General features: G+C 45.6%; 1 protein-coding gene across 3 annotated transcripts in view; it reads right to left on the minus strand.

Annotated features, from left to right (window-relative positions):
- Nucleotides 1–437: 437 nt before the first annotated feature.
- ILRUN (inflammation and lipid regulator with UBA-like and NBR1-like domains) overlaps nucleotides 438–24,171 on the minus strand; it is an 88,945-nt gene continuing 65,211 nt past the window's right edge. For all 3 annotated transcript variants that reach the window (XM_026482694.4, XM_026482693.4, XM_057304799.1), the window contains 2 exons: nucleotides 19,231–19,559; nucleotides 438–3,721 (listed from right to left, as the gene is read on the minus strand). In XM_026482694.4, the coding sequence (XP_026338479.1) occupies nucleotides 3,686–3,721; nucleotides 19,231–19,559 (365 nt within the window). In that variant the 3' untranslated portion in view covers nucleotides 438–3,685. The remainder of the gene's footprint in view (nucleotides 3,722–19,230; nucleotides 19,560–24,171) is intronic.

The raw sequence follows: 24,171 nt of genomic DNA on the forward strand, positions 1-24,171 counted from the left end.
CGATACCCAACTGCCATGGGAAACACGTAGGGAAGACGCATACCCTCTTCTATCCCCATCTAGGATGCCAGAGGCCCAGCTGGGACTGGAAAGGGGACTCCCCAACTCAGCCTTATCTCTTTTTCCAGTAGGAAAGATGCCCGTGGTGCTCTGCACCCCCCCAGTGCTGTGTACCTGACACACGCTAAATGCCCAAACAATGCCTCTGGCCGGTCAACGCTCACCTGGCTGCCCCGCTTACATGCTGCGGATAGCGAAGTGCTCAGGAGACGCACAGTACCCTGGGGCCTCAAGGCCCTTGGAAATCGTTTCCTCACCTCTTTGGTCCCTGAAGCCAGAAAGGGCAGCAGATCTAATCATAACCCCAGGACAAATTTCCCAAACATAATGAACCTCAGGGTCTCCGAAATAAAACTACTGACGCACATGAAAACAGGTTTCTTTTTGTGTGTGTGTGTGTTAATTTAATCATACAAATATTCATTTATACAGTAAGGAAAAACCTCCCCATCTTCATCTCCTCCCAGGCACCATGAGGCCCCACCACAAACACCCAGCCAGCTTGCTTGCTACACACCACTGTCCAGGTGCAGGGGGCAGCCACGGCTGCTCCAGCATTCACCCAAGGAAACGAAGGAAAGGCAAGGCAGGGTGGGGTGGGGAATCAGCTTGCATTTCTGAGCCCTAGGAACCCCACCATCCTCTCCTCCTGGGGCTCCAACTGAATTTGGGGATCCCATCTTGGCCACCCTCAAGCCACACAAGCTGTCTTGGTGAGGTTCAGTGATGAGCTTAAGGTTACAGCCAATCCTTACTGGGGGAGAGAAGGCTGTATCTTGTAGAAAAATACCCCGAATTCATACTGCCCCCATGGCAAAAAGGAAAAAAAAGGCATGCACGCGTACACACATCCACACACACGCCACTCCATGCACACGATAGGTTCTTCCCAGGCCTGGGCCCCTCTGCCTCCCTCGCTGGGCTCAGGCCTCTAAGGATGCCGTCTGCCTCCTCTCATGGGTGCTAGACACTGGTGGTCCTGCCCAGAGGCAGCGTGCCTTCTGGGGAAGAGTCCAAGAGGAGCAGAACCTACTGGGGCTGAGAGGGTCACTTCTACCACCACACTAGGCAGGAAAGGAGAGGGGCTCCAGGCACTGTTCAGAACTCAAACCAGTGAGAGGAGACAGAATGAATGGTACTGGTACCCCCTGGTCCTGGGGGAGCCACGGAATCCCCGCCTCCTCCTGCACGGCTTGTGCTCACTCTGGCCCTCTGTAAGGAGCTCACCTCTCCAACGATGTGGACAGAAATGGATTGCTCTTGGGAGGGGAGTCAACGTGCTTGGGACAGTGACCTTGCCTACAAGCAAGAGGAGGAGCAGGACGCCTCTGGCAGGGCCAGACCCACTAATGGTGACCTATTAAAGCCCCTGCTGAATAAAAGCGGGCAGCCCCTCCTGGGAAACAGGGAAGGGGCACCAGGCGTGGGGCAGATGAAGAAGCCAGGAAACCAGGCGATGTAAAGCCTCCCACGATCCTGCCAGCAGCAGCCTGGAGATGTGCTGTTTTGAGGGCTGGGCGTGTGTGGGCTCCGGGGTGATAGTGTCCCAGGAGGTTGGCACCAACAGTAGTGGCAATCTGGGCCTACCAGGGGCCTCAGACAAAAAGTCATGGTGAGCCCCTGGCTTGGGCCAGTGATGTCCTGGGCACCTAACAGGGACTCCCCTCTGCTCTGCTCGGGAATGGGGCACTCGTGCACACTGAAAATGGCTACTCCGGTGTGAGCCTTAGTCTAGTCCCAGACCCAGCTACCAGACCTTCTCAGCAGGCTGGCTCCACCCTCCCCCAGTGCTTCTCTAGTGGACCAAAGTGTATCCCGCCTTTTATTTTTGGGGAGGTGGGGAGGTGAAGGAGGAACTTCATACAAGCTTTTCTCCCACAATCAAGCTTTAAAAAACAGTCTCAGAAGAGGATGAGGAGGAACAAATAACACACATTTTTGGAACTCAGACACCCAGACAGAGACAGACGGGCAGGCAGACCCTCACCCACACCCAGGCTATATGACCCCTTGCAGCCGCTCATCACCTGGTCTCCCTGCTTGTCTCATACCCCCGGGCTGGGTAGGGGTGTGGTAACAGGCAGGTGACCCTGTATCCGCACCCTAGATCCACATCCCCGGCTATCAAACCAACCAAGACTCAAGGGAAGGAGGGGGTGAGAAGAAAAAAGAAGAGGGACTTTGCATATTCTTGTATCTTTGGCAGACAGCTGTTCTAGCCTGGTTCAAGCTTCCCATGGAGAGGTCCACATCTCAACCTGCTTGGAATCCACAGGATGCCAGTGGGGCCACATGCCCAAGTGGGCAGCCAGCCAAGTAACCTCTGCTCTGGCCGGGCTGCCCCTCACCCACCACCTCCCACTAGCCAAGCATCCTGCTCAGGGTGGGGGTGCTCTCATTTCATCAAAACGTGGTCTCCAAAATCACATAGTCAGTAACTCTGGCCCTTCCCCAGGACCAGCTCCCCGCTGGGGGCTGTATTTCCATACCTTAACAGCTCAGCCTCCACTAACAGGCTGTGAAAATACCACAAAGGACAATGGGAGGGAAACACAGGGAAGGGAGTTGTGTCACTACAGAGAAGCCTGGACACCTTTCCACCTGCCTGCTGCACACTTGCTGGTGAGCGGCACCAACACCTGTGTGTGTGCGTGCACGTGGCACGCACATGTACACAGCACAGAGGCACTGTTCCCAGAGTGAATGGGGAGCCGCTGTGTATGAAGAATCCAAAAGAGCAGTAAGCGTGATGGCATTTCTCTCTGCCAAGAGAAACATGGAAGAAAAGCAATTTGAGTTGTTGTAAGTGTGTGCAGAAGGACACCTCTCGGCCTCAGAAACTCCCATGTTGCCCGAGATCTGTCTTCAAGGCTTTCTCTGCCGGCCACACAGGGAAGTTTGGTCTTCAGAGAGGTTCTGATGGTAACGAGCCACAGGGGTTGATGAATACAAATGTCAAAGGTGTAAGTCAACAGAAGATTAAAGAGAAAAGAAGAGGAAAAGGGTGATAACTCATTGGCTGATGCCATCAAAAACAAATGGGGTCAGAGACTGCTGGAGTCAGGTGGCACAGGGGATGTCCTCCTGGGGCATGGGCCCGCACAGACCCCAAACACGCCATGCCAGCTTGTAACCTGAATCGCTTCCAGAGCAAGCAGCTATTCTAGAAAGGGTATGTTATCCCTTATCTAAAGAAAAAAAAAAAAAAAAAGTGGGGAAAGGGGAAAAAATTAACATGTGCTCAAAACTACAACCTGTCTGTAGGCAAAATAATTTTTGTTTAAAAAGATGGCTTTTTTTCCCCCATTTGAAACTTTTTTTCCTTCCCGAGTGACCTAATGACTTGTTAGACTGACGCCTAATCAACAAAACCCAAGGCGGCTGCATGGGTTTCTTCTTAGTAGCCTCAACACCATTCCGCGATTCAGCATTCACACATGCATACTGAGTTTACTCAAAACTAGTCTGTTCTGCTTCTTCCTCTTCTTCCAGGATGGGGGGGGGGGGGTCAGAGCCAGGGGTCCATGCGGTGTGGTCTGCAATCCAGAGGAACCCCCTGCCCTCCCCCCCACCCCAAAGTCAGGCCTTCTGTCTTTTGTTAACTTTTCTTCTTGCCGACGCCCGTTTAAGACTGGCCGAAGGGGTAAGGCCCGTGGAGCCCCTGGAAGAGAGTGAACACAGTCAGTGATGGTAAACAAAGCAGGTACAACTTGACAATCAAACCAAGTAAAAGAATCTATGGTCCCCAGTGAGCCAGAAGAAGCCCCATGGCACAGACAAAGCCCAAGGGTTGTCCTTGCCATGCAAAACCTCAAGAGGCCAACTCTCAGCATTGCCAGTCGCAAAGTGTTCCCACTCTATCACACCATCCGGAGAGAGGGGAGGTGCTCGAGGTGGGGTAGTCCTCATCTTTCACCTGCTGCATCCATCAGCGCCGACTTTCCTCCACCCAGGCCACAAAGCCTGCCTTCCTGCTGGACAACAAGGTCTCAACCTCTCTGCTGAAGATCCCTGTCCACCATTCTCTGCACCTTAACCTCAGATGTAGGCTACTTCTGGCTGATGACTCTTACACCAACAACAAGACTGCCGCAGAAACAGCAACTGTCTACTGAGCACCCAGGTAACAGGCATGGTACTAGGAGCTTTGCACACACTGTCTTTAAACCTCACCCCGTAGCCAGGTGAGGATTCCCACACTCATTTAACTCATGCCCATTTGACTGCAGAGACTAAAAGACCTGCTCCAAGTCGCATGGGTAGGAAAAGGTAGAGCCAGGGTTCAAACCCAAGTCTGATTTTTGTTCTCCCACTTTGCCTCTCCCCTGCCACGTGATAAGGTTTATTCTCAATTCCCAAAGGTATTTTCAGTGCTGCTTGTCTGGATGGAAAAGGCTTCATAGTCTCACTTTCCCTTATGTTCAGAATGAGACACCAAGATGTGCCAACAGCAAAAGCAGTGGCATGGACTTGCTGGAGAATGACCTGTGCCTCCCTCCAACTTCCCACCCTCCTCCCGGAGTGTGCTCCTTGGAAAGATCCAGTCAATGCCAAGACCTAGGAGGGCAAAAGTTAACTGGTGACCAGCCTCCCTGGGGTCCTACACCCTAAAGTGGCCTACAAGCAGAGGGGCCCTTGGACCAAAGGGACCAAATGGGTACCAAGAGCAGGTGCCTCAGCTGTAACCATGACAAATGACTGAAGGGCGTTTCCTGATGCCTGACAACTACATTATGAATCTTGAAGCTGGGCACAATTAGGAGAAGGCATAAGAATGACTGAGATGAAATTTTCCATTAACCTGATGGGATGCAGGCAGTCAGAATCTGTCTTTTTTTTTTTTTTTTTTTTAAAGACATATTTCTTTGTGGAGGGAAAACAATGCTTGGTTGCAGGGCTGCCAATGATTAGAACCCTTTTCAGCGTGACTTAGTTTGCTTCCATCTCCCCAGCATCTAGCATGGTGCCTGGCCCAATAGGTACCCAATAAACATTTGTTGAATTAATAACTAAAAGAAGACAGGTGTTTCCCAGACTAGTCCCCGGAGTGTCAGACACCTCTGAGTCACAGGAATATTGGCCTTCCAAAACCAAGTTTTAAAACAGCTGCTTAGGCCTGGGGACACCAGTGTCTGGGGGTCATGCCATCCATCTGGTCACAGCCTCCTAAGTCCTAGGAGCGGCAGGGCTCTCTGGAGGTGGTCGGGCTAGAGATGCAAGACCCTCCCTGTTTCCACTGCAGTGGGATGCACATGGAGCAGAACTGGGAGGGGATCTGGGTTCTACTCCCAGCTTTGCGGCCACTCACCAAGTGACCTTGAGTAAGGTCCCTTCCCCTCAGAGGAACTCAGGTTCCTCTCTAAATCTTCCCATGATTTAAAGTTCTAGGAGTCAATACAGTGCCTGGCTCAGAAGGCTGAAAAACAGGACTCCAAGAAAGAATGCCCTTTGGTCATGCTTAGGCCAGAGGTCAAAGCTGCCAAGAGAATAGGGAACATGAGATTAAAGTTTCTATAGCGTTTTCAGGGGAAGGCACTGAAATCACCTTTGCTTCTTTTCCTCCCCCACGTAAACCCTCAAAAGACCAGAAGTATGTCTCTAGCTGCTTGGTGGTTATCACTGAACAAAAAAATCTCAACCAGGTGAATCTGGAGGAGGGGCAGGCCAACTCGGATGCAGCATCAACTACATACACGTCAGGTGCTGCTGGGGCACTCGAACACATTCTCTGTAATTCTCAAAAAGATCCACTGAGACAAGCCAAGATCTCCAAACTCAGAGAGGGAACCCACTCAAGGGCTCAGAACTGGTAAGAGCATGGCCACGTGTCTGCCAGCCCCAAAGTGAACTATGCCTCCAGCAGACAAGCTAAGGCTGGAACCATCTCAGTGGCCATGGTCCCACCCGATTAACAAGGGTGGGCTGGGGGAGCCAAGGGCTCTCAGTCTCCATTCTGCAGAGCCTGGTCGGAGGTCACACACACCAGAATTAGAAAGTATAGAACCTTAAAACAAGTTGTGGCTCAGTACTTCCCAGCATTTGTTCATCTGGAACAATCCACGGAAAGCAATAAAGGCCTAGAATTCCCACAAGACTTGGAACCAATACAATGCTCAAAAGTCTCTGTGCAGGAAAAAGTGCACAGACAAAAGAAAACCCGAAAAACAAACAGCATTTGTTTTCTATGAAATATTTTCCCCTAAATTTAACTCTTTGTCACACCAAAGCTCCACAGACTTCACATGGGCCTTTATAATGCAAGTAATAGCCTTGTGACTTGTCTGGAATGCTTGGAGAAGGGAGTTCGTGACTTTGCCAAGGAGCTGTTGCACATATCCATTTTACGAATAAATAAAATGGGTCCTATGCAACTCGCAGAGAGAGGAACAAAGGCATGATGAGTATTTTCAGACTTCCACTTGAGTGCCCCGGCCCTTGGACATTCAGTGAGGTATGTAACTAGCTTAGATTACGGATTTGTTGACCCTCTAAGTTAGTGGCTGAAATTCTGTGCCTTTTGGGGGAAAAAATGCTACCTAATTCCCTTTCACCCAGAGAATGGCATGTTGGAAGTTGTTGATGTTTCATTGGTGCACAAAGGTGGCTTGAGAACAAACTCTATTCCCACCCACCCCACCCTGCCAAATTAACTATCATCACTTCGAGGAAGGGAGAGGGAGCCAATTCTATTTCAAAACCACTTTATCATCTAGACTTCCCCACATGCAGGATTATAGGTGTCACAAATGGATCACAGAACACAGGCAACGCAATACCAGTGGTGGAGGAAAAGCCTGGCAGAGATTCCAAGGACAGCTTGTCCAGGGCGTCCTATGGCAGGAGGCCAAGCAGGAAGTGCCTTTCCTAACAGTGGGATGGAGGTATATTGGAAACGGGAGGCCCATCCACATTTCAGGTTCCACTGGAGTTCCAAGACCCAGTGTAACAGGTTCTGGTGGCTAATGTCTCCAACCCCAGCCAAAAAGCAGGGTTTGGCAATAGAGACAGTGTCCATTCTCTTCTGGGGTCTAGCAACTCTTCAACTTCCATCCACAGGAAAAGCAAATGCCAAGTATTTTAACTAACTTGGCATCACTTGACACCTCTCCTAAAACAGTTGTGCCTCTTCTAATAAGGAAAACAGGGATAGAGGCATCAGATGGTAGTTACCACAGAGCCCTGAATTAAACTGTCTCAAGTGAAAATTGAGGCCATCGGCATGACTGCAAAGCTCAGGAGTCTGATGCAGAAGGCTACCCTTCTCTCTGTGAGGAATCACTTCTTACCACCTAGGAACTAGCAGCAAGGCTGGATTTATCCATGCTAATGGAGCTTATGAATAATCAAACCCTGAAAAGAAGAAGTCCCATATCTGACTCCAGGTCTAAAGACCAGTTCCCCAGGGCCTACCTGAGTTGCATAATTTTCAAGGCTTTCAAAGGCTACACCTAGTAGGGGACAAGAAAGTGTTCCTGGCAAAGGAGAGATAGCCTTTAGGTCCATGGGGATTGAGGTGTCGCCTGTGCTTCAGCCTTCCCTAAGCTTTACACTCAACAGCTGTAGTAGCGGTGAGCCCTAGGACCTAAGTTCTGCTTGGCTAGAGGGCAGGCAAGCCCTCTTAAAGCACGGAAGCGCCATACCCGCCAGCTAAGACAGTGTCTGGGGAAGACAGTTCCTTGGTGTCTGGGGAAAAGACCTCGGCCTCGAGCCAGCCGAATCATCACAGTAGTTGGGCCGGGTCCTGAACTGCACTTCCACGATGGAAAAATGACTGAGAGCCCTAATTTGGCTAATATTCTCAAATATTTTAAAATATTTTTACAAGACATTTATAGACATAAAACATAAATTCAGTCCCATTCACCACAATCTCCTAAAAAGACAATTTAAGATTCAGTACTTGTGATTCTGTTCTCAAGCAAACCTAAACATAATCTCTCTCTGATTTTAAATCACAAAAGTTTATAGCTGCCCCTGGGGACCAGCAGAGTCACTCCCAGCCAGTGATCTGGTTATCACTGATCGCATGTGAGTGTGCACCTGCAAAACTTCTCCTAAAATTATAAAGAAATCTAACTTTTCCTCAGAAGAGTATTAAAAATTGTCACTCAGAGAAAACACTAACTGTAGCTAAACTACTAAAAAGACAGGACACTAGTTCGGTTTGGGCTGGAATATTTTTTAAAAGTTTCTTCATCAATTTTCAACAGCAGGAAGTGTGGGGCTATCAGGAGAGCAAGCTGCCCTTGAAGAGGGTGGAAGCTGCTTCTGCCAATTCTTCATGCCTCGCAGACGCTAAGCCTCACGTATCAGTAACACGAATGAGTGAATGACGGTGAACTACTCTGCCCTGGTGAGCCATCTGTTTTTTAACATTTAACGTTTGGGGCGGGGGGGAAGAAAGAAGGCTGAAAAGCCTATTGAAACAAGGGTGTCTTACAAGGGCTTTTTGGGGTGCACTTTTTCTTTCTTTTTCTTTTTTTTTTAAGATTTTATTTTATTTATTTGACAGAGAGATAGCCAGTGAGAAAGGGAATACAAGCAGGGGGAGTGGGAGAGAAAGAAGCAGGCTCCCAGCAAAGCCGGGAGCCTGATGCGGGGCTCAGTCCGTGGGGCTCAATCCCAAGACCCTGGGGTCATGCCCTGAGCTGAAGGCAGACGCTTAACGACTGAGCCACCCAGGCGCCCTGGGGGGTGCACTTTTTCTATTTGAAAGCTAGTTGTTTAAAGCAACACAACATGGAGACTTTCACATACCTGTCTTTATTTTGCTTTTATTTGTGATTTAAATAAATAAAAAGGGTCACACACGTTAATAAAGACAGGAGCAAACGCGGCAGGGCTGTGGAACACGCCGCTCTCCTGGTGTATACCGATGGCAGCATCAGATAACACCGCGCGAGGGCCCTCCTCCTCCTCACTTCCTGCGCCAATCCTGGTCAGGCAGCCTCTGCCCAGTGCTCCTTTTGTATCGCTAAGTACACTGAACGCAAACACAGAAGAATACGGGGTTTAGGACTAAGTTCTGTCCTGGTCCTGTACTGCAAACACGATGTGGTGGAGCCCTGCTCACACGGCTGGCTCGACTGCCGGTGCCCTCAACAATCCTGTTAGTCTCTCATTCGAAATAAAATCAAGTCTCTACCGGAGTCCCAGGCAGGGCGATGAGGGCTCTCTCAAGAATATTCAGACCGGGACCCTTCCCTCCGCAGCCGTTGACTGCTCAAGGCGGCTTCCTACTGGAAGAGCAGGGCCACGTTAGCGGGACAGGAACTTCTGCAGATGCTTTTACACTGGTGTTCCAGCCACTTTCATGGGACGGTCCTCGAAATTCCAAAGAGACATTCGATTCGCTGGCTAAGGATGAGTATGAGAACCAGCCAAAGAAAAGTAAAGAAGCCTATTTTTATGCACGAGGGCCTATCATGGGGCAGGCTCCGTTCACAGTCTTCTTTCAGCCTGTGCCAAAACTGCTCAAAAGCTTGACACAGTCATAACTGTGATGAATTAATTTTTTTAAAAAGCCCTGCAAAACCATTTTTTATACTTACTTCTGTAACACAGTTTTTCTCTTGTTCTTAACTAACTTCTACAGTCCTGCTGGGGACCTTGTCATCTATCCATCGTCTTCCCTCTATCCATTCATCCAATCCCTCATCATGCAGCCCTTATTCTTCCTCCCTTCATCATCCATCTTTGCATCCTCCCTCCAGTGCTCCTCCCATCCATCCAGAGCTTCCCATGGCCAAAGGCAACTCCCAGAGGACTCACCTACCCGGTGGCAAATCAAGAAAATCACCATAAAGAATAAAACTCAAACATCATTGTGAATGAAAACACATTATTTAAAGTTCTATAACAAGGAGATGAAGGATACTGGCTGGGTTGGACTTCCCCATTTCAGTAAAGACTTCAGAAAAAGTTATTTACAATTTGGACTTAGAGTTCCCAGATCCCATGTAATTAAGCAAGTGTGCTAGAATCCAGGTGGGAGGCTGGCACACAAGCTCTCTCATGGCCATCTTCCAGGGTAGAGAAACTTCCTAAAAAGGAAGAAAGACCTGGTAAGAGTCTCACTGGGGAGGTTACCCAAAAGGAGAGCAGCTTATCCAAGTTTCTAGCCCTGTCACCACTGGTGCTGGCTGTACCGTGGGGGTTCTGCTGAAGCAATGGGTGAGGCTGTTGGTCCCATTTCCTCTTAGAATTTCCATCCGAACTCCTGTAACCTTCCATCAGTTACCCCTTCCTTACAAGATATTGTGTTCTCTCTCCTCTCTTACAGTTCATTCACAGAATCACCCCCTGCCCCCCAAATGTCTGGCTGATTGAGGCAGGAGAATAAACTGGACTCTCCTTGGTCTCATTCAGCCACATCTGCTTTCATCTTGACACTACCCTGCTGAAGAGCATTGCTGTCACTCTGCTTCCTTTCACATTAAACGTTGGCTTTCCTTTGCTTGGCTTTCAAAGGTCTTCCTTCAAAATCTGCTCCACCCTCTTTAAGCACACCGCACACCGCACTCCGTAGCCAGGCTGGCCACTGTCCCATGAACACACCCTGCCTGTGGATTCCTCTGGGCCTTCCTATGTGTGGTTCTTCTTCCCTTCAATTCAGTTTGAACCTATCATCTACCGAGGCACCACTGCCTTCTCCGTCCTCCAAATTCATATGAACACTTACTTAAAAGTCAACTGGAACTCAATATACCCCTTCCTTACTGGCTGTTCGTCTTTCCTATGAGCTAGTCACATCATGTATACACTCAGACAGTAAATTCTTTGATTTTACTGGGTTAGCATGGGTCAAGCACCCAGGAGGCCTCACTTATTAACTCAATAATATCAAAGCTATCTTTGTATGAAGCAGTTTAAATTGGCCCTTGGGCAATGAAATTACAGCAAAAAGCCCAAGACCCTCAAGCCTTGCAAGTAGATGTGTCCACAGCTTTGGAAAAAGTCTCCCTTGCAGCTGAGCTTCTAAGGAAGCCCATGTTCCCCTCGGAGGTCCAACAGCTCCCAGCTCGTAACCTCGCATTCTGCACCTGTCCTGCTAGAACACAGTTACAGAAGACTTAGCTGAGAACGAGTTACTTGAAACCCGAGCATCTATACAAATTCTCACACTTCTGAATTTCACTTGTCTGTTTGAACCTGTAATTTCACTAGTCCGACTTTGAGAACTTCCATCAGAAATTAAAATGCTAAATTCAGAGTATAGGAAAGAAAACCTACCCTTACAACCAAAATAAAATACTCTGACAATCCTGGGAACACTGGCTGTGTTTCGGCTACAGGAGTGCCCAGCGTCAGACCAGTTTAAAACAATGCTCAGAGCCCCAAAGCAAATAAAATGGAGCTGAACAGCTTTGAAGCTGTTGAGGTACAAAAGGGAGAGTTCCTGGAGATACTTTTTATTCTCAGACAGTAATGTTACAAACAACAAAAGACATTTTCTAAGGCTCATGGTGTTTGCTTAATTTATTTTTAAAACGCACACATGACCCATGCCAATGCAAACACCAGCAAGGCTGGGAGCACTTTCCTGGCTCCTCTGGGTTTTCAAAAGAGAGTCATGGTAATATCCTTAAACCAGAGTTTACTGACAATCCCTTTCTGGTACAGAATGTACTAATCGGCCAGCGAATGGGGCAGGTTCCTCTGTTCTGCATTGCTTCCTCCCTGGTCACAAATTCTTCTGGAGCTCCTAAAGATGAACAAGGAAGTCTCTCCAACCTGGTGCTAAGTGTATAAACTACCTTCAGGGAACAACCACCAGACTTTGCTTCTGCCAGCAAACCTCATCAGACTGTGGTCTAGAAGAACGTTAGACTCACACTGGGTCCCTGGGTTCCAGCCCATGCTCCACCCCCAATTTGCTATGTGAATGTGAGCAAGTCACTTATGACTTCCGTATTATTTTGTCAAATGAAGGCTGTAACTACAGAAGTCGTGAGACTGTTATGGATTGAGAATAAGTACAGTAAGCGTGCTTTGAATAACATGAAGCAGTCTGTTTACATGTTAGACAGACAGTATTAAGCCCGGTCTGGTCTTTGGACCTCTTCTCTATCTACATCAATGGTTCACAAGTAGGGCGAGTTTGTCATCTCTCTGCCCAGGGGACAGCTGACAGTGTCTGGAGATATTTTTGGTTGTTATGCTTGGGGTTGGGGAGGTACTACACCATGTTCTGGGTCAAGGCCAGGAATGCTGCTAAACATCTTACGATGCATTTAGACATCCCCCACTCGCTGCCTCAAGACATACCTGGCCTAGAGTGTCAATAGTCTTAGTACTTTGGCTGAGAAACCCTGTTCTACACTCATCACTTAGTGGACTGCAGCCAGTCTCACAGCATTAGATATAATCCTTATGTCACAATTCCCAAATTTAAATCTCCACCCAGACCTCTCTCCTAAACTCTATATACAACTTGGATATACAAGGCGCACTTGACATCTCCATTTGGATATTTAAAGAAATCCCCAGTGTGCTCCAAATGGAACTCCGGACCTCTCCCCACTTCTACCATAGCCTTTTCCCTCTCCACTGATGGCAATTCCAGCCTTTTAGTTGCTCAAGCCAAAAACCTTGGTATCATCTTTACTTCCTTCTTTTACATCCCGCTTCCAAAGGCAGCGGCGGGGGGGGGGTTATTTATTACCTCTCTGCTCAAAACCGTTTAATGGTTTCCTCTGCCCCTCAGAGCAAAAGCACAAAACTTTAGAAGGGCCCGCAAGGCCTCCATGATCTGGTTTCCATCCTCTGACTGCATCTTTCTCTACTCTCCTCCTTCACTCTGTTCCTTAAGTAAAGCAGGCAAACCTCAACCTCAGGGTTTGTATGGGTTGTCCCTTTGCCTAAAATTTGCTTTCTCTAGATAGCTTTTGTTGAAATAAAATCTGACTTTAAAGGGAACATGGTAGCCCCTAAGTATGTTCTAGTTCTAAAATATTAAGCATGTTCAAAGGGGGATTTTAAATTCATTCCAGAAACGTAAAACTTCAGAGCCTGTATCTTTTGGCCATAATGAAGGAACACAGACAGGTCGTGTGACTTCAAGAGATAGAGGTGTTGCCGTCCCAAGAGTGACTTACTGGAAACTGAATGTCAACAAAAATCTAAACCCAAGTAACTATGGAGGTTCTAGGGAATCTTTTCCCTTGCGAGCCTAGAGAGAAAGACTGGTTTCTATAGTTGCCATAATAGCTTGTGAGGGGAGGGGGCTTAGTAGTAGAGAAGTCACATAATATCTAGTCTTGGCTTGATCTTCACGTGAAACGTAGCACTATATCATAGAAAGCATTCTCCCCCTAGCCCACAGCTGTTAGCTCCGCTGGTAAGAATATGTGCTTGAACGCCATTTACGACGGGGAAGCCATGTAGTACACTGTTAGAGAGAGCGGGCTCAGGAGTCAAAAACAACTGCTTTTGCTCATATGCTAGTTTTACCACTTCCGAGCTGCATGACCTTGAGCAAATCACGGCGCCTGTGTTCTTCACGCCGCAGCAAGTGTAAAGGAGGGAAAAGAGCAGGCCCCGCACCACGTGCTGTTGTGTGCACTCAATGAGGTAATGCCTACCGAACACTGCGCCTGCTGCCTCTGCGGAGCGAATGCTGGCGGCGGGGAGGAAGGGAGGTGACCGGTGTTTTTGTAATCAACTTTGTAGAACTACTGGGCTCCTTCAACTACGTACATTGATAATTTTAACAATAAAAATTAAATTCAAAAAGTTCTTGGCACAGTGTACAGACACGGTAAGTGCTCAATAAATGGTAGTTTAGCTCTGATTACTGCATTCCGACCGGCCTCTGCCTGGGTGTCCTGTGCTTTTGCTACCCATCCCTTGCAAGAAGAAAACAAAAGCTGGATAAAATACCAAGAGATGCAAGTTTTCCTTCTAGCTTCTCTTTGAACCATCTTTAAACCTTTTGTGAAAGGGTCTGCATCTGAGAGCAAAAACTCATCTCATGGCAGTGGGAAGGTCACACTGCCCTCCAGCCCCTCACATAACCAATGAGCCCTGCTACAGACACCAAGCACCCGCCTTGTGGTCAATTTCAGGGCCCTCTGAACTGGGCACATGTTGAACCCAATTCCATTATGTTACCCCAAACTCACCCCTTATTATTATGTTAAACTGGCTACTTCAAAGTAGTTGATAAGATCCACCAGCCACTATAGCCTCTGGCCCACAGAGCAAAAGATTTGCCTTTTGCAAACCTCCCCTGGTAACCTCTACTATGATTTCTAAACTCTTACCTAAACAGAGGGAAAGTAACTCCCCTATGCCTTAGTCAACACAGATAGCAGCAGGTTAGGAAAGAGCTGACTTCCGATGCAATAAAAGCAGACTGACTCCTGCTCTAGCTCCATACCCAAACACACTAAAGGGCGGCTGTCAGACCGAGATCGGAAGAGAAGCAGGCGGGAACGTGGGCCGGCAGGGCAGATGGCACTCGGCAGTGGCTGACGCTGGAGGAGTACGATGAACCTCCCCACAAAGATAATAACAAGCTTCTCCTTCTGCACCAGCACTTGGCGGAAGTAATAACAGTGGCTCAGACTGTAATCCAGTTTAAACGAGGACTATATGACATACACGCGCTCCAAACATTTTCTTAAAGTAAGAACAAACACAAAATAAAAACCATAGGCCAAGTAACAAAATAAATGAATTTGGGATTCTTTTCAGCTCCCTCAGTGTAAATTATTACTCTTTTTTTGAGAAAGGAAGTGAACCATTTGGCCTTCCTCAAATACAGCCCCTTGGTTTTTGACAGCCACACTCTTATTACCATCTGTCCTGAATCAGACTGTTTGGTGTCTTTTTCCTCTGTAAGGCCTTCTCAGAAAGCATTTAGAGATTAAAAAGTTACTGCCAAATAAGAAAAAAAAAAGCATCAGATTTTAACAGGACTTATTTTCTCCTTCCACACCTCTATAAATTGTTTTTTTACTATTCTCACACTGTCCAAACAGAAGCTATCCTGGCCTCCAGGGCTGAGTCAGAGAGCTAGAATTCACGGCAAGACTAGCCTTGAGTCAACAGAGTGAGCACCTATCCTACTGTGACTGTTTGTCTTCAGAGGCTCTTGAGCTAATCACATAAAAAGGGTTCAGTAAAACAGCACCTAACCTTCATCAATACTTGATCTGACTGTTCACATGGGACAGGTCAGCCACAATTGAGCCGACAATGAGGTCAGCCAATTTCTAACAAAGGCAAGGAGTCAGATTTATGAATATTTGGAGCAGGTCAGCATATACTTACTTTTCTGCCTCCCTCTGACAGCTCTCACACAGGGAGGCGCCAGGCCCTCTGGGCTTGTGGGATGGAGCTAGAAGCTGGCATTCCCACCCAGGGCTCCCCCTGGACACGGAGCACTGAGTCCAGAGAGCTTACAGTTACTCAAGTACGGCTGGGGAAGGGCTCCCAGGGTGTCCAGTTCCTGGCACTGACATATGTGCCATTATGCGGACATATCCACGCAGCCCTCATAGAACAGGCGCATGAAGCAATCTTTTCATTCCATCCCACCAACCTTAGCAAGTTAAACTGTAACTATGGAGGCAGTAGGAAACCGTATCTGCCTCTTATAACCGTGGTCATGGGCTTCCAAGAGCATCACGTTCTTTCCCAGCCTTAACGGCAGGTAGCGAATTTCTTTAGAGTAAGTCAATCTATTGTCTACTCTGATCCCTGACACCAGGGCATCAGGTACTCCTCCTCCCCATAAAGACGGCATCTGGGGTGAACTGAAAACACATGCCCCAACTCTAGAGCCCAGGGGTTTCTTTCATTCCTTCCACTCACTTATAAATAAAAGAGTGCTAGTAAATACAAACACCACAAAATTTCTGCACCCAAGTTCTTATTTTTACTAACCAGAAAAAGACGTCACTACTCTAAAGACTCAATGAACAAAGTAAGTCTTCAAAAAGAAGATGCCACGGGCAATCTTCAGTTTACATTAGAGCCACTTATCTTATTTCAACTCTGCTGTTTTTCACTCCTTGATGATACTAATCATCAACTCAGTAAATACTTTCACTCAAAACAGCCTCCAGCCCAACCGGAGGATCCAGGGAGAGCCCAGGTTCACCTACTAATAATACACATTTTAGCAATGTGGCACCTTGGTTTAGAATCCCAGTTCTGCCTCTCAATGGCTATGTAATACTGAGCAAGTTCCTAAGTCCCTTGGAGCTTTCGTTTTCCTGTCAAAAAAATGAGATGATACATGTGAAGTACACGGCAACACACCTGGCACATAGGAAGAGTTAAAATTGAACTGTGGTATACCTGACCTCATCAAGTATCCCCTTGCGCAGAATCAAGCACGCCTGCCTTTAAAAATAAACAGATCTATAGTCTCAAGCCAAACACAAACGTCTGGAATTATGAATAAGCTCTGCTTTAAGATGCCCATTTAAGTACAGTCCCAATTCTTGTCAAAGCCATCTGTGATTTCATCCACTGCCCCTCCAAGGAAAGCACTGCAAATGACCGAACCCACCTCCATTGTCTGTAACCTACCTCTCCTGACCACACATCTCTTACGCACTCTGCCCTCAGCACTTAAACTGTTCACTCTCCTTCCTGTCTTTCCAAATTTATCCTTTGAAAAGCCCTTTCCATCAACGCAATCTCTTCTTCCTCTCTGCCCTAACTCTAACCCACAGCCATACACGCGAACTGCACATTTTGACTGTGTTCTTGTCTCTCCGGACTTCCTGAATGACTTGTTCTCTACCTGCTGTGTGCGGGTCTCATCTCTGCTACTGTACTGTAAGCTGCTAGCTGTTACAAGCCTCCTCCTGAACAATGTACACGGACCTCAACAGTGCACAGACGTGTTAATACTTAGTGATGTCTGTCTACACCCTAACCCTGTTCCTAAGGAGGCTTAAGAGGAGGAGCTGACTTAACTTTAACCAGAAATGCTTTCAGAGAACTTGCCAGATGCTCACATAAGTGCACTCTGAATAAGAGTCTGCTTAAATTAAGAAACAAGAGGGGCGCCTGGGTGGTGCAGTCGGTTAAGCAAGTGTCCTGCTCTTGATTTCGGCTCAGGTCATGATCTCAGGGTCATGAGATCGAGCCCTGAATCAGGCTCCTCGCTCAACAAGGAATCTGCTTGTCCCTCTCCCTCTTCCTCTGCCCCCTACCTCTAAAAATAAATTTAAAAAATATTTTTAAATAAAAGAAAGTAAAGAAAGAAACAAGGGAGGTTTCGGTTTCTCTTTGGGACCTAAGTGCTACATTCTCAATGCATTATAGCCAATAGTCTCCTTGAATATCATGTCCAATGAGAACCTTTTCTCTGTGGTTCTTGCAAATACTACTTCTAAATGATTCTACAGAGTTCATGAAAAAAAATTAGGTAACATACCATGAATTCATCAACCTCAAGAAATCTCAATAGCCTCTAGCCTTACCATAGCCCAGTCCTTAAAACAACAACAACAACAACAACAACATTGTGAGGCTGACCTCCTGCCAACCCCACTGCACCTCTCACCCCCCCAAGGCCAGTGCAATCATCACAGAATTGGCAAAAAGGCATCAGTCCCCAAAGGAGCTGCAAACAACTAAAAGGTTCACGACTTAGAAAGATGAGTGCGGTGCCCTGGCCAAGAACACCAGCCGACTCCTAAGACCACAGTTACTACTGAGCCAGGTGGCTCACAGCTGGGAGAGGGGGCTTCCATGATACCAAGCACTAGAGCAACTGGTTTTTGCCTCCTCTAACTCTCATCTTCCCGTTAAACCCAATTGCAAATTCCAGTTCTAACAGGACATGCTTACCCTAGGGTTTGGCTCACTTACCACCTGGAACAGTCATACTCTGGATGGTTAAATTTAAGGAGGAAAAATCTGGAGAAATAGCAGCTCAGAGAAAAAACCTTTTATTGTGGTGTTATGATGTGAAGTCTTAACTCAAATACAGGCAATTTACTGTCTTGCCGATTAACTTCTCTTATATCCTGTACAACTCACATGACTCCACAGAATCCTTTATAACAACCACCCAAACAACCAAAAAAATCAATCCTTTGTTACACCACTAGTGAATGAAGTCTCTCTTACTAGACTGTGTAGAGAAATAGGATTCACATCATCAGGTTTCTTAATTTGCCTCTTGATCTGGACCATATATAAAGCATTAGTCAGAAAATACCATTTTTACAACAGACAATTTGTCCCTCAAATAAACATCATTTTATTTTTCCAAATTTGAGGGTAAATGCCAACATGATGCAAGGGCAGACTTAACAGTTTTATGATTCTATAGGTGGGATGCTGGGCCTAATACACAGCATTATTAATCAGAGAATGCATAGGAATGCTCACAGGCCCATGCCACACGAAACACCTAGAACAGTAAAGCATCAGCGCTTTACTCAACCAACCCAAACCAACAACCAAGAACCATCACCACCTTAGCAGAGTGTGGAAGACGCTGTTTCATCAGGTAGCAAGGAGAGAAGCGGGTCAAGAAATCAAACACCCAGGGGAGTGTCTCAGAACAATCATATTTAAAATCATGGTGAACTCAATAAACAATTCTCTCACTGCCCCACACGTAAAAAGTCAAAATATCACTTGGGCCACTCTGGGTTGTGGGTGAGGAGGTAGATGGGCCATGAAAGACTGAAAATACATCGACAAGAAGACATGCAAACAAGATAAGTAAAGCAAAAGCCCAACAACAATATTTAGGATAAATAATTGAGTTTGTCTTTTTTCCTTGGAAAAACAAAGCCCCACCCAAAGCCAAAACAAAAACAACAAAGTAGGAAGCAATTCCAAAAGCATGTTGTTGTTCTAGGCTTAGTATACATTTACACTGGAAGGAGAGCTGGTGATATTTTGACTTTCTTTTTTTTTTTTAAATGTTAAAGCTAAAAAGCTTTGTTCTTTCAACACCCAAACCAGAGCAGAGAGACAGTAGTAATTATAAATGTGGATAAAGTAACATCCACAGGACAGGAAGACTGGGGGGGGGGAGGGGAGAAGGGGTAGGTTTTTGTATTGTTGCTGTTGGCAGGAGAGCTAAGCAGTCTTAAAGAACATTCTAGGCTTCTAGGTTTGCCATGAAAGGGTATCACAAATCCCAAGGCCCACCACCTACCCCTTCTCCTCTTCTCCGAGGGCACCTACCTTACTGTAAGTCACTACTGATAAGTTGTTTGCGTGACTGCTGGGGGACAGATTTACAGAGTTCTGTGAGAGTCTATTCTCATCTTGCTCGGTTTGGTCAGGAGCAGGAGCCCATGTGTTTTTGCTGATCGAGTCGAACCCGGAACCCCCAGGGTCTTTTAAGTTGTTTTCATCTGATTGTCGGTTCTTTTGGGGAGAGGCAAACGGGTTGAAGTTTCCTTCTACCTTGCGATGTGGCTGTGTGTTGAACTCCGTTTCAAAAGATGACAGCTGCTGCGTTACTCCTAAAAGTCCACCCACCTCCACACTGAGAATCACCCAGATGACATCTGAAACAAAAAGGCAACTCATGTCAATGACAGGCATACCCTCAAGGCTCAAAGCAGCCACCACCAGAACCCCCAAATGCCACCCAAACCATAGGAAGAAATGTCTTTTTATGTGCTAATTTTAAAAGCAAGCTGACAAAGTAGCCTAGTACATTTGCACTGCATGCATTTCTACATTTTTGGTAATGTCATGTTCAAACTCCAGTACACTTTCAGTACAGGTCTATGGTAAGACCCGTGAAAGTATTTGTTAAAAGGTTACCAGTTGATTCTGATGCACAGCCATATTTGGAAATCACTGCTCCAGAGAACAATGATCTATAGATAGAAACCTAAAAACTGTTTTCCCAGAATTATAAGCTCTTTGTGGTTTTTGCTTTAGCTTGAATGTATGTAACTTAGAAAACTCAAGGCAGGCATAATTCTTAAGCCAAAAGATACTTATAATTCCTAGAATTGCAACCTATCAACGACCCCCTCCCCCACCTCTTTGAGCAATTTAGAGTGACAACATATCGTCCAAACTAGGACAACTGAGAGTAAAGGGGGAAACAATAACGACAGCAGGACACACGTGTAAACCAGCACTAACCCCGACTATTAAGGCAAGTATCACCTGGGTTTTTTTCTCTAATGATCTATGTGATCAAAGGATGCCAAAAATTTAATATTTCTAAATATTAATATATTTCTAAATATATTCTAAAATATACTCTAAATATATTCTAATTTAATCTAATTTAACACCTTCTAAAATAACCTAATTTAACACCAACTTTGCCTTTGTCATATAGGGAAACCCCACCATCTACACTGAAACCATAAGAGATTTGTTTTAAAAAGATGCACCACAGGACTTTTGGTCATAATTCAGTTATTTCCTCAACTGCCGAAGCCAAAGGTTCAAACAGAAGAATAAAGAGACAGTTTCATTTGATGTTCTGCACCTCAATTTAGAAAACAGTGACATCAACTTTCCTGCTGGAAAGCTTTTAAAAAGCAAGCTACAGTAAGGCCCAGAAGCTTTTAAGTGTAAACCCAGCTGAAACAAATGTGAAAAGTTGTCCAAGGCTCCTAAATAACTGCTGAATGATTGATAAGAAAAGGCTAATAAATTTCATCAGTTACCTACACCAAAATACAGATAATATTAAGAATAGGGGAAAAAAAAAACCCACAAACACTAAAAAGAATAGTGAAAGAAAACAAGGAAAACCCTCTTGGGCTGTGCTTATTCTCAATTTTCAATCTGGGTTCGGTCTCTAATGAAGGCCTTAAATACTCTGTGTTCAGTGGTTTGCGAGCTCCATAAAAACTTGGTCGTCTGTGAACAGCTAGGAGCCAGAAGCCCAGTAAGTGGAGACGCAGTGACATCTGCTGTTCACTTCTGGAATTTGCAACTCTGCAGCCACTAGCGGCACAAGCAGGACACCAAGGAATGGTAATCCATTCCAGACGCTTTTCATGATGGCATATGTGAGTCCTCATGTAAACTAGTGCCACAGAAGCTCAACCTGCTAACGCTGGAACCCGGGATAGGCAGCACGCCACTTCGCTCGGAAACGTGGGATGGTGCCAGGAATGCTGGGGCAGAGGACTTTCATTCAAAGCTCTAAGTCCAGCTCATCAACCAACATGACGTAGGCCTTAAAGAACAGTTCAGTGGCAGGCAGCTGAGGGAGATTCATTCCATGCCTTCCTAGCCTCGCGTTCTAACCAAAGGCAACATCTCTTCACTCTGTTCTTTGCTTTTCCCAAATTGATGTGCCCTATCTTACAGTACATTAATTCTTACTTCTCTCTTACCGTCTCTTTTCCAGTCCTTTTGTAAGTACATGATATGTTTCACATACTCAGTTACAGGTCATATGCCTCCTTCACTGTGCTCAGGACACTAAATGCTTATGAGAAGAGAAAGGACAGTCTTCTGAAGACTGTTATCAGTGTATGAGACTAGTGACACTTTCCCCCCTGGCTTTAAGAACTAAAGCTTCTTTCACATAGCTCATTGGGCCATATCAGACATAAGCCACTGCACTCTCTCACCTTGGCTATTCTTCTGTACTGCTCACAGATTTTACACAGTACCTCTAAAGAGAAGGCCATTTAAGAAACCACTGATTCATAAACACCAACAATGAACACTCTAATTCTGATCCTCCCAAGTTATTACCATGATGGGTCAGTATGAACAGCAAAATATTCCTTCTACACAGTGCAATCTGACCCATCTAGGTACTACCGCTGGCCCTCCTGTTTTAGAATGTGTTCATCCTGTGCACAGTGTGAATGAGTGTGTTAATCAAATAAAAAGGGTGATAAAAATGGACCAGATAAGCTTGTTTCAGAGAGGCTGACCATTTCCAATTCTTGCCAGAATGCCTTAATTACTGAGATAAGAACTGTCAGCCACATATTTTACTATTTGTGATGATAAAATCATAGCTGTAAGGAATCTTAGGGGTCATCTAATGGAATGGCTGCACTTTCTACATAAAGGATCTGGAGGTAGAAGTGATGGGCCCAAGATCGGACTTCAAGTTAAAAGCCAACTTACATGAAGAACGAGAACACTCAACTCTCAGAATAGCTTTTACAACTCATACTCATTTTTCCTCAACAGGAACTTGGGAACCAAGAACCTAGGGAACTACAGCCCATTTTCCAGGCCATAGTATCTTTACCCACAAACACATATGATCTTTGGTACCAATAACAAGAATGGGCCAACGGGATGTCCTAGAAAAGTAGCCAATAACGTAGAATCAAGTGCCAAGCTGACACATTCAGGGGTTAGTAAGCAAATGGAGAAACTGATTTTAGAATGTCTTCCCTTAAGATGTTTTTCAAAAACCACCTGAGCCAGGACTTTGGTTTTTTGTTTGTTTGTTTGTTTTTAAGATTTTATTTGACAGAGAGAAAGAACACAAGTAGGGGGAGCAACAGGTAGGGGAGAGGGAGAAGCAGGCCTCCCGCCGAGCAGGGAGCCCGATGTGGGGCTCGATCCCAGGACCCCGGGATCATGACCTGAGCTGAAGGCAGACATTTAACCAACTGAGCCACCCAGGCGCTCCTGAGCCAGGACTTTGGAGCTAGATGGTACTATAAATAGTTTCAGTCAACTTGTCCCTTTTACATACAAAACCTTTAGTAAGTACATAACTTTAATAAGTATAAACTTCCTTTTGTAGAAATGTATAATAAATTACTAAAGAGAGAACATGAACTTTTTATTTAAGTTTAGGATATTAGAAATGCAGAGTAAAAGGAAAATATTTTGGGGCTCCTGGGTGGCTCAGTTGGTTGGGCATCCAACTTTTGATCTCGGCTCAGGTCCTGATCTTGGGGTCATGAATTCAAGCCCTGCATTAAAAAAAAAAAGGAAAATATTTTACTTGAAGCCCAACTCCATAATCTTAATGAACCATGCTGAAGTACAAAGACATCTCAGATTATGGCAGGAATGTTAAAAAAAAATTGCATATATCTGAATGTGAGAATCACAGATCAAATCACATGATAAACATAAACAAACACCTATTTGTCCACCACAATAGAATTGCTAAAAATCAATACAATATGCAAACTGGTAAGTTTGTTTCTTGTGGGGGTATGGGTTATAATACATGCACAACATGGGTACACGTATACTGGGGTTGAATAAGTAAATGAATAGTGAAATGCTGGGAGCAAGGTTTCTCATTGTTGAAGAAGGATATTACAGATGAGAAAGAAAGGAAGGCATTCTAAAATGAACTCCGTGGTACTGGATTAAAGTCAGAGACATCAGTATCAACTCATGTTTATCTTAATATATATAAAGATGACGAAACAATAATAGATCCATCTCTTTACAGAGTTTAGCATGCGTACACACGTTACCCAGCTCTACCTGTTGAGAAGGCCTAGAAGTAACGACAGTCTAATAGCACTGAACATTCCCAGTGCCCAGTAGTTTCTGAATAGCATTCTCAAAAAAAACAAAAAACAAAAAACAAGCGTTCCTCAGAGAAATGGCTGATGCTGGGGCTAAGACATGGAAAATATAAGATGAGCCTGGAATATCTTTGTAGTATCAGAAAGTAAGAAAGTGTTAAAAAACAACAACAACAAACAAAGGGACAGGAGTTATGTCACAGGGATCCAGGAGATACCTGAAAAGAGCTCCTTCTGGCCAAAGCTGGAATAATTTGAGCAATAAAACAAATAACGTAGTATTGGATTATAACTCAAAGTATAAAATAGATACACATGAGTCCATAGTGATATAAATAAATGACTAAACAAACGGGCAATTAGAGACAAATTTCTTTACATAAGAACTGCAAATAATATATATAGATACTCCCCCTTCTAAGAGATGGAGCTTAATTCTATAAATCCCCCAACCCATCCTGAGTGTGGGACAAACTTAGTAATTTACTTCCAAAGAACAGAGTACGGAAAGAGGAAAGTAGTAACTTTACAATGGAGAAACTGGCAACCAAACAATTTAATCAAGTGGCCAATGCTAATATCACCAGTGATGTTATATAAATATCAGGAACCCCTGGTAAGGCACTTCACCTCTGTAGTATTCTTCCCCAAATCTATAAAATCAGTCTAAATTGAG

Source organism: Ursus arctos, unplaced genomic scaffold (genome assembly GCF_023065955.2).
Source record: "Ursus arctos isolate Adak ecotype North America unplaced genomic scaffold, UrsArc2.0 scaffold_31, whole genome shotgun sequence".
NCBI lineage: Eukaryota > Metazoa > Chordata > Mammalia > Carnivora > Ursidae > Ursus > Ursus arctos.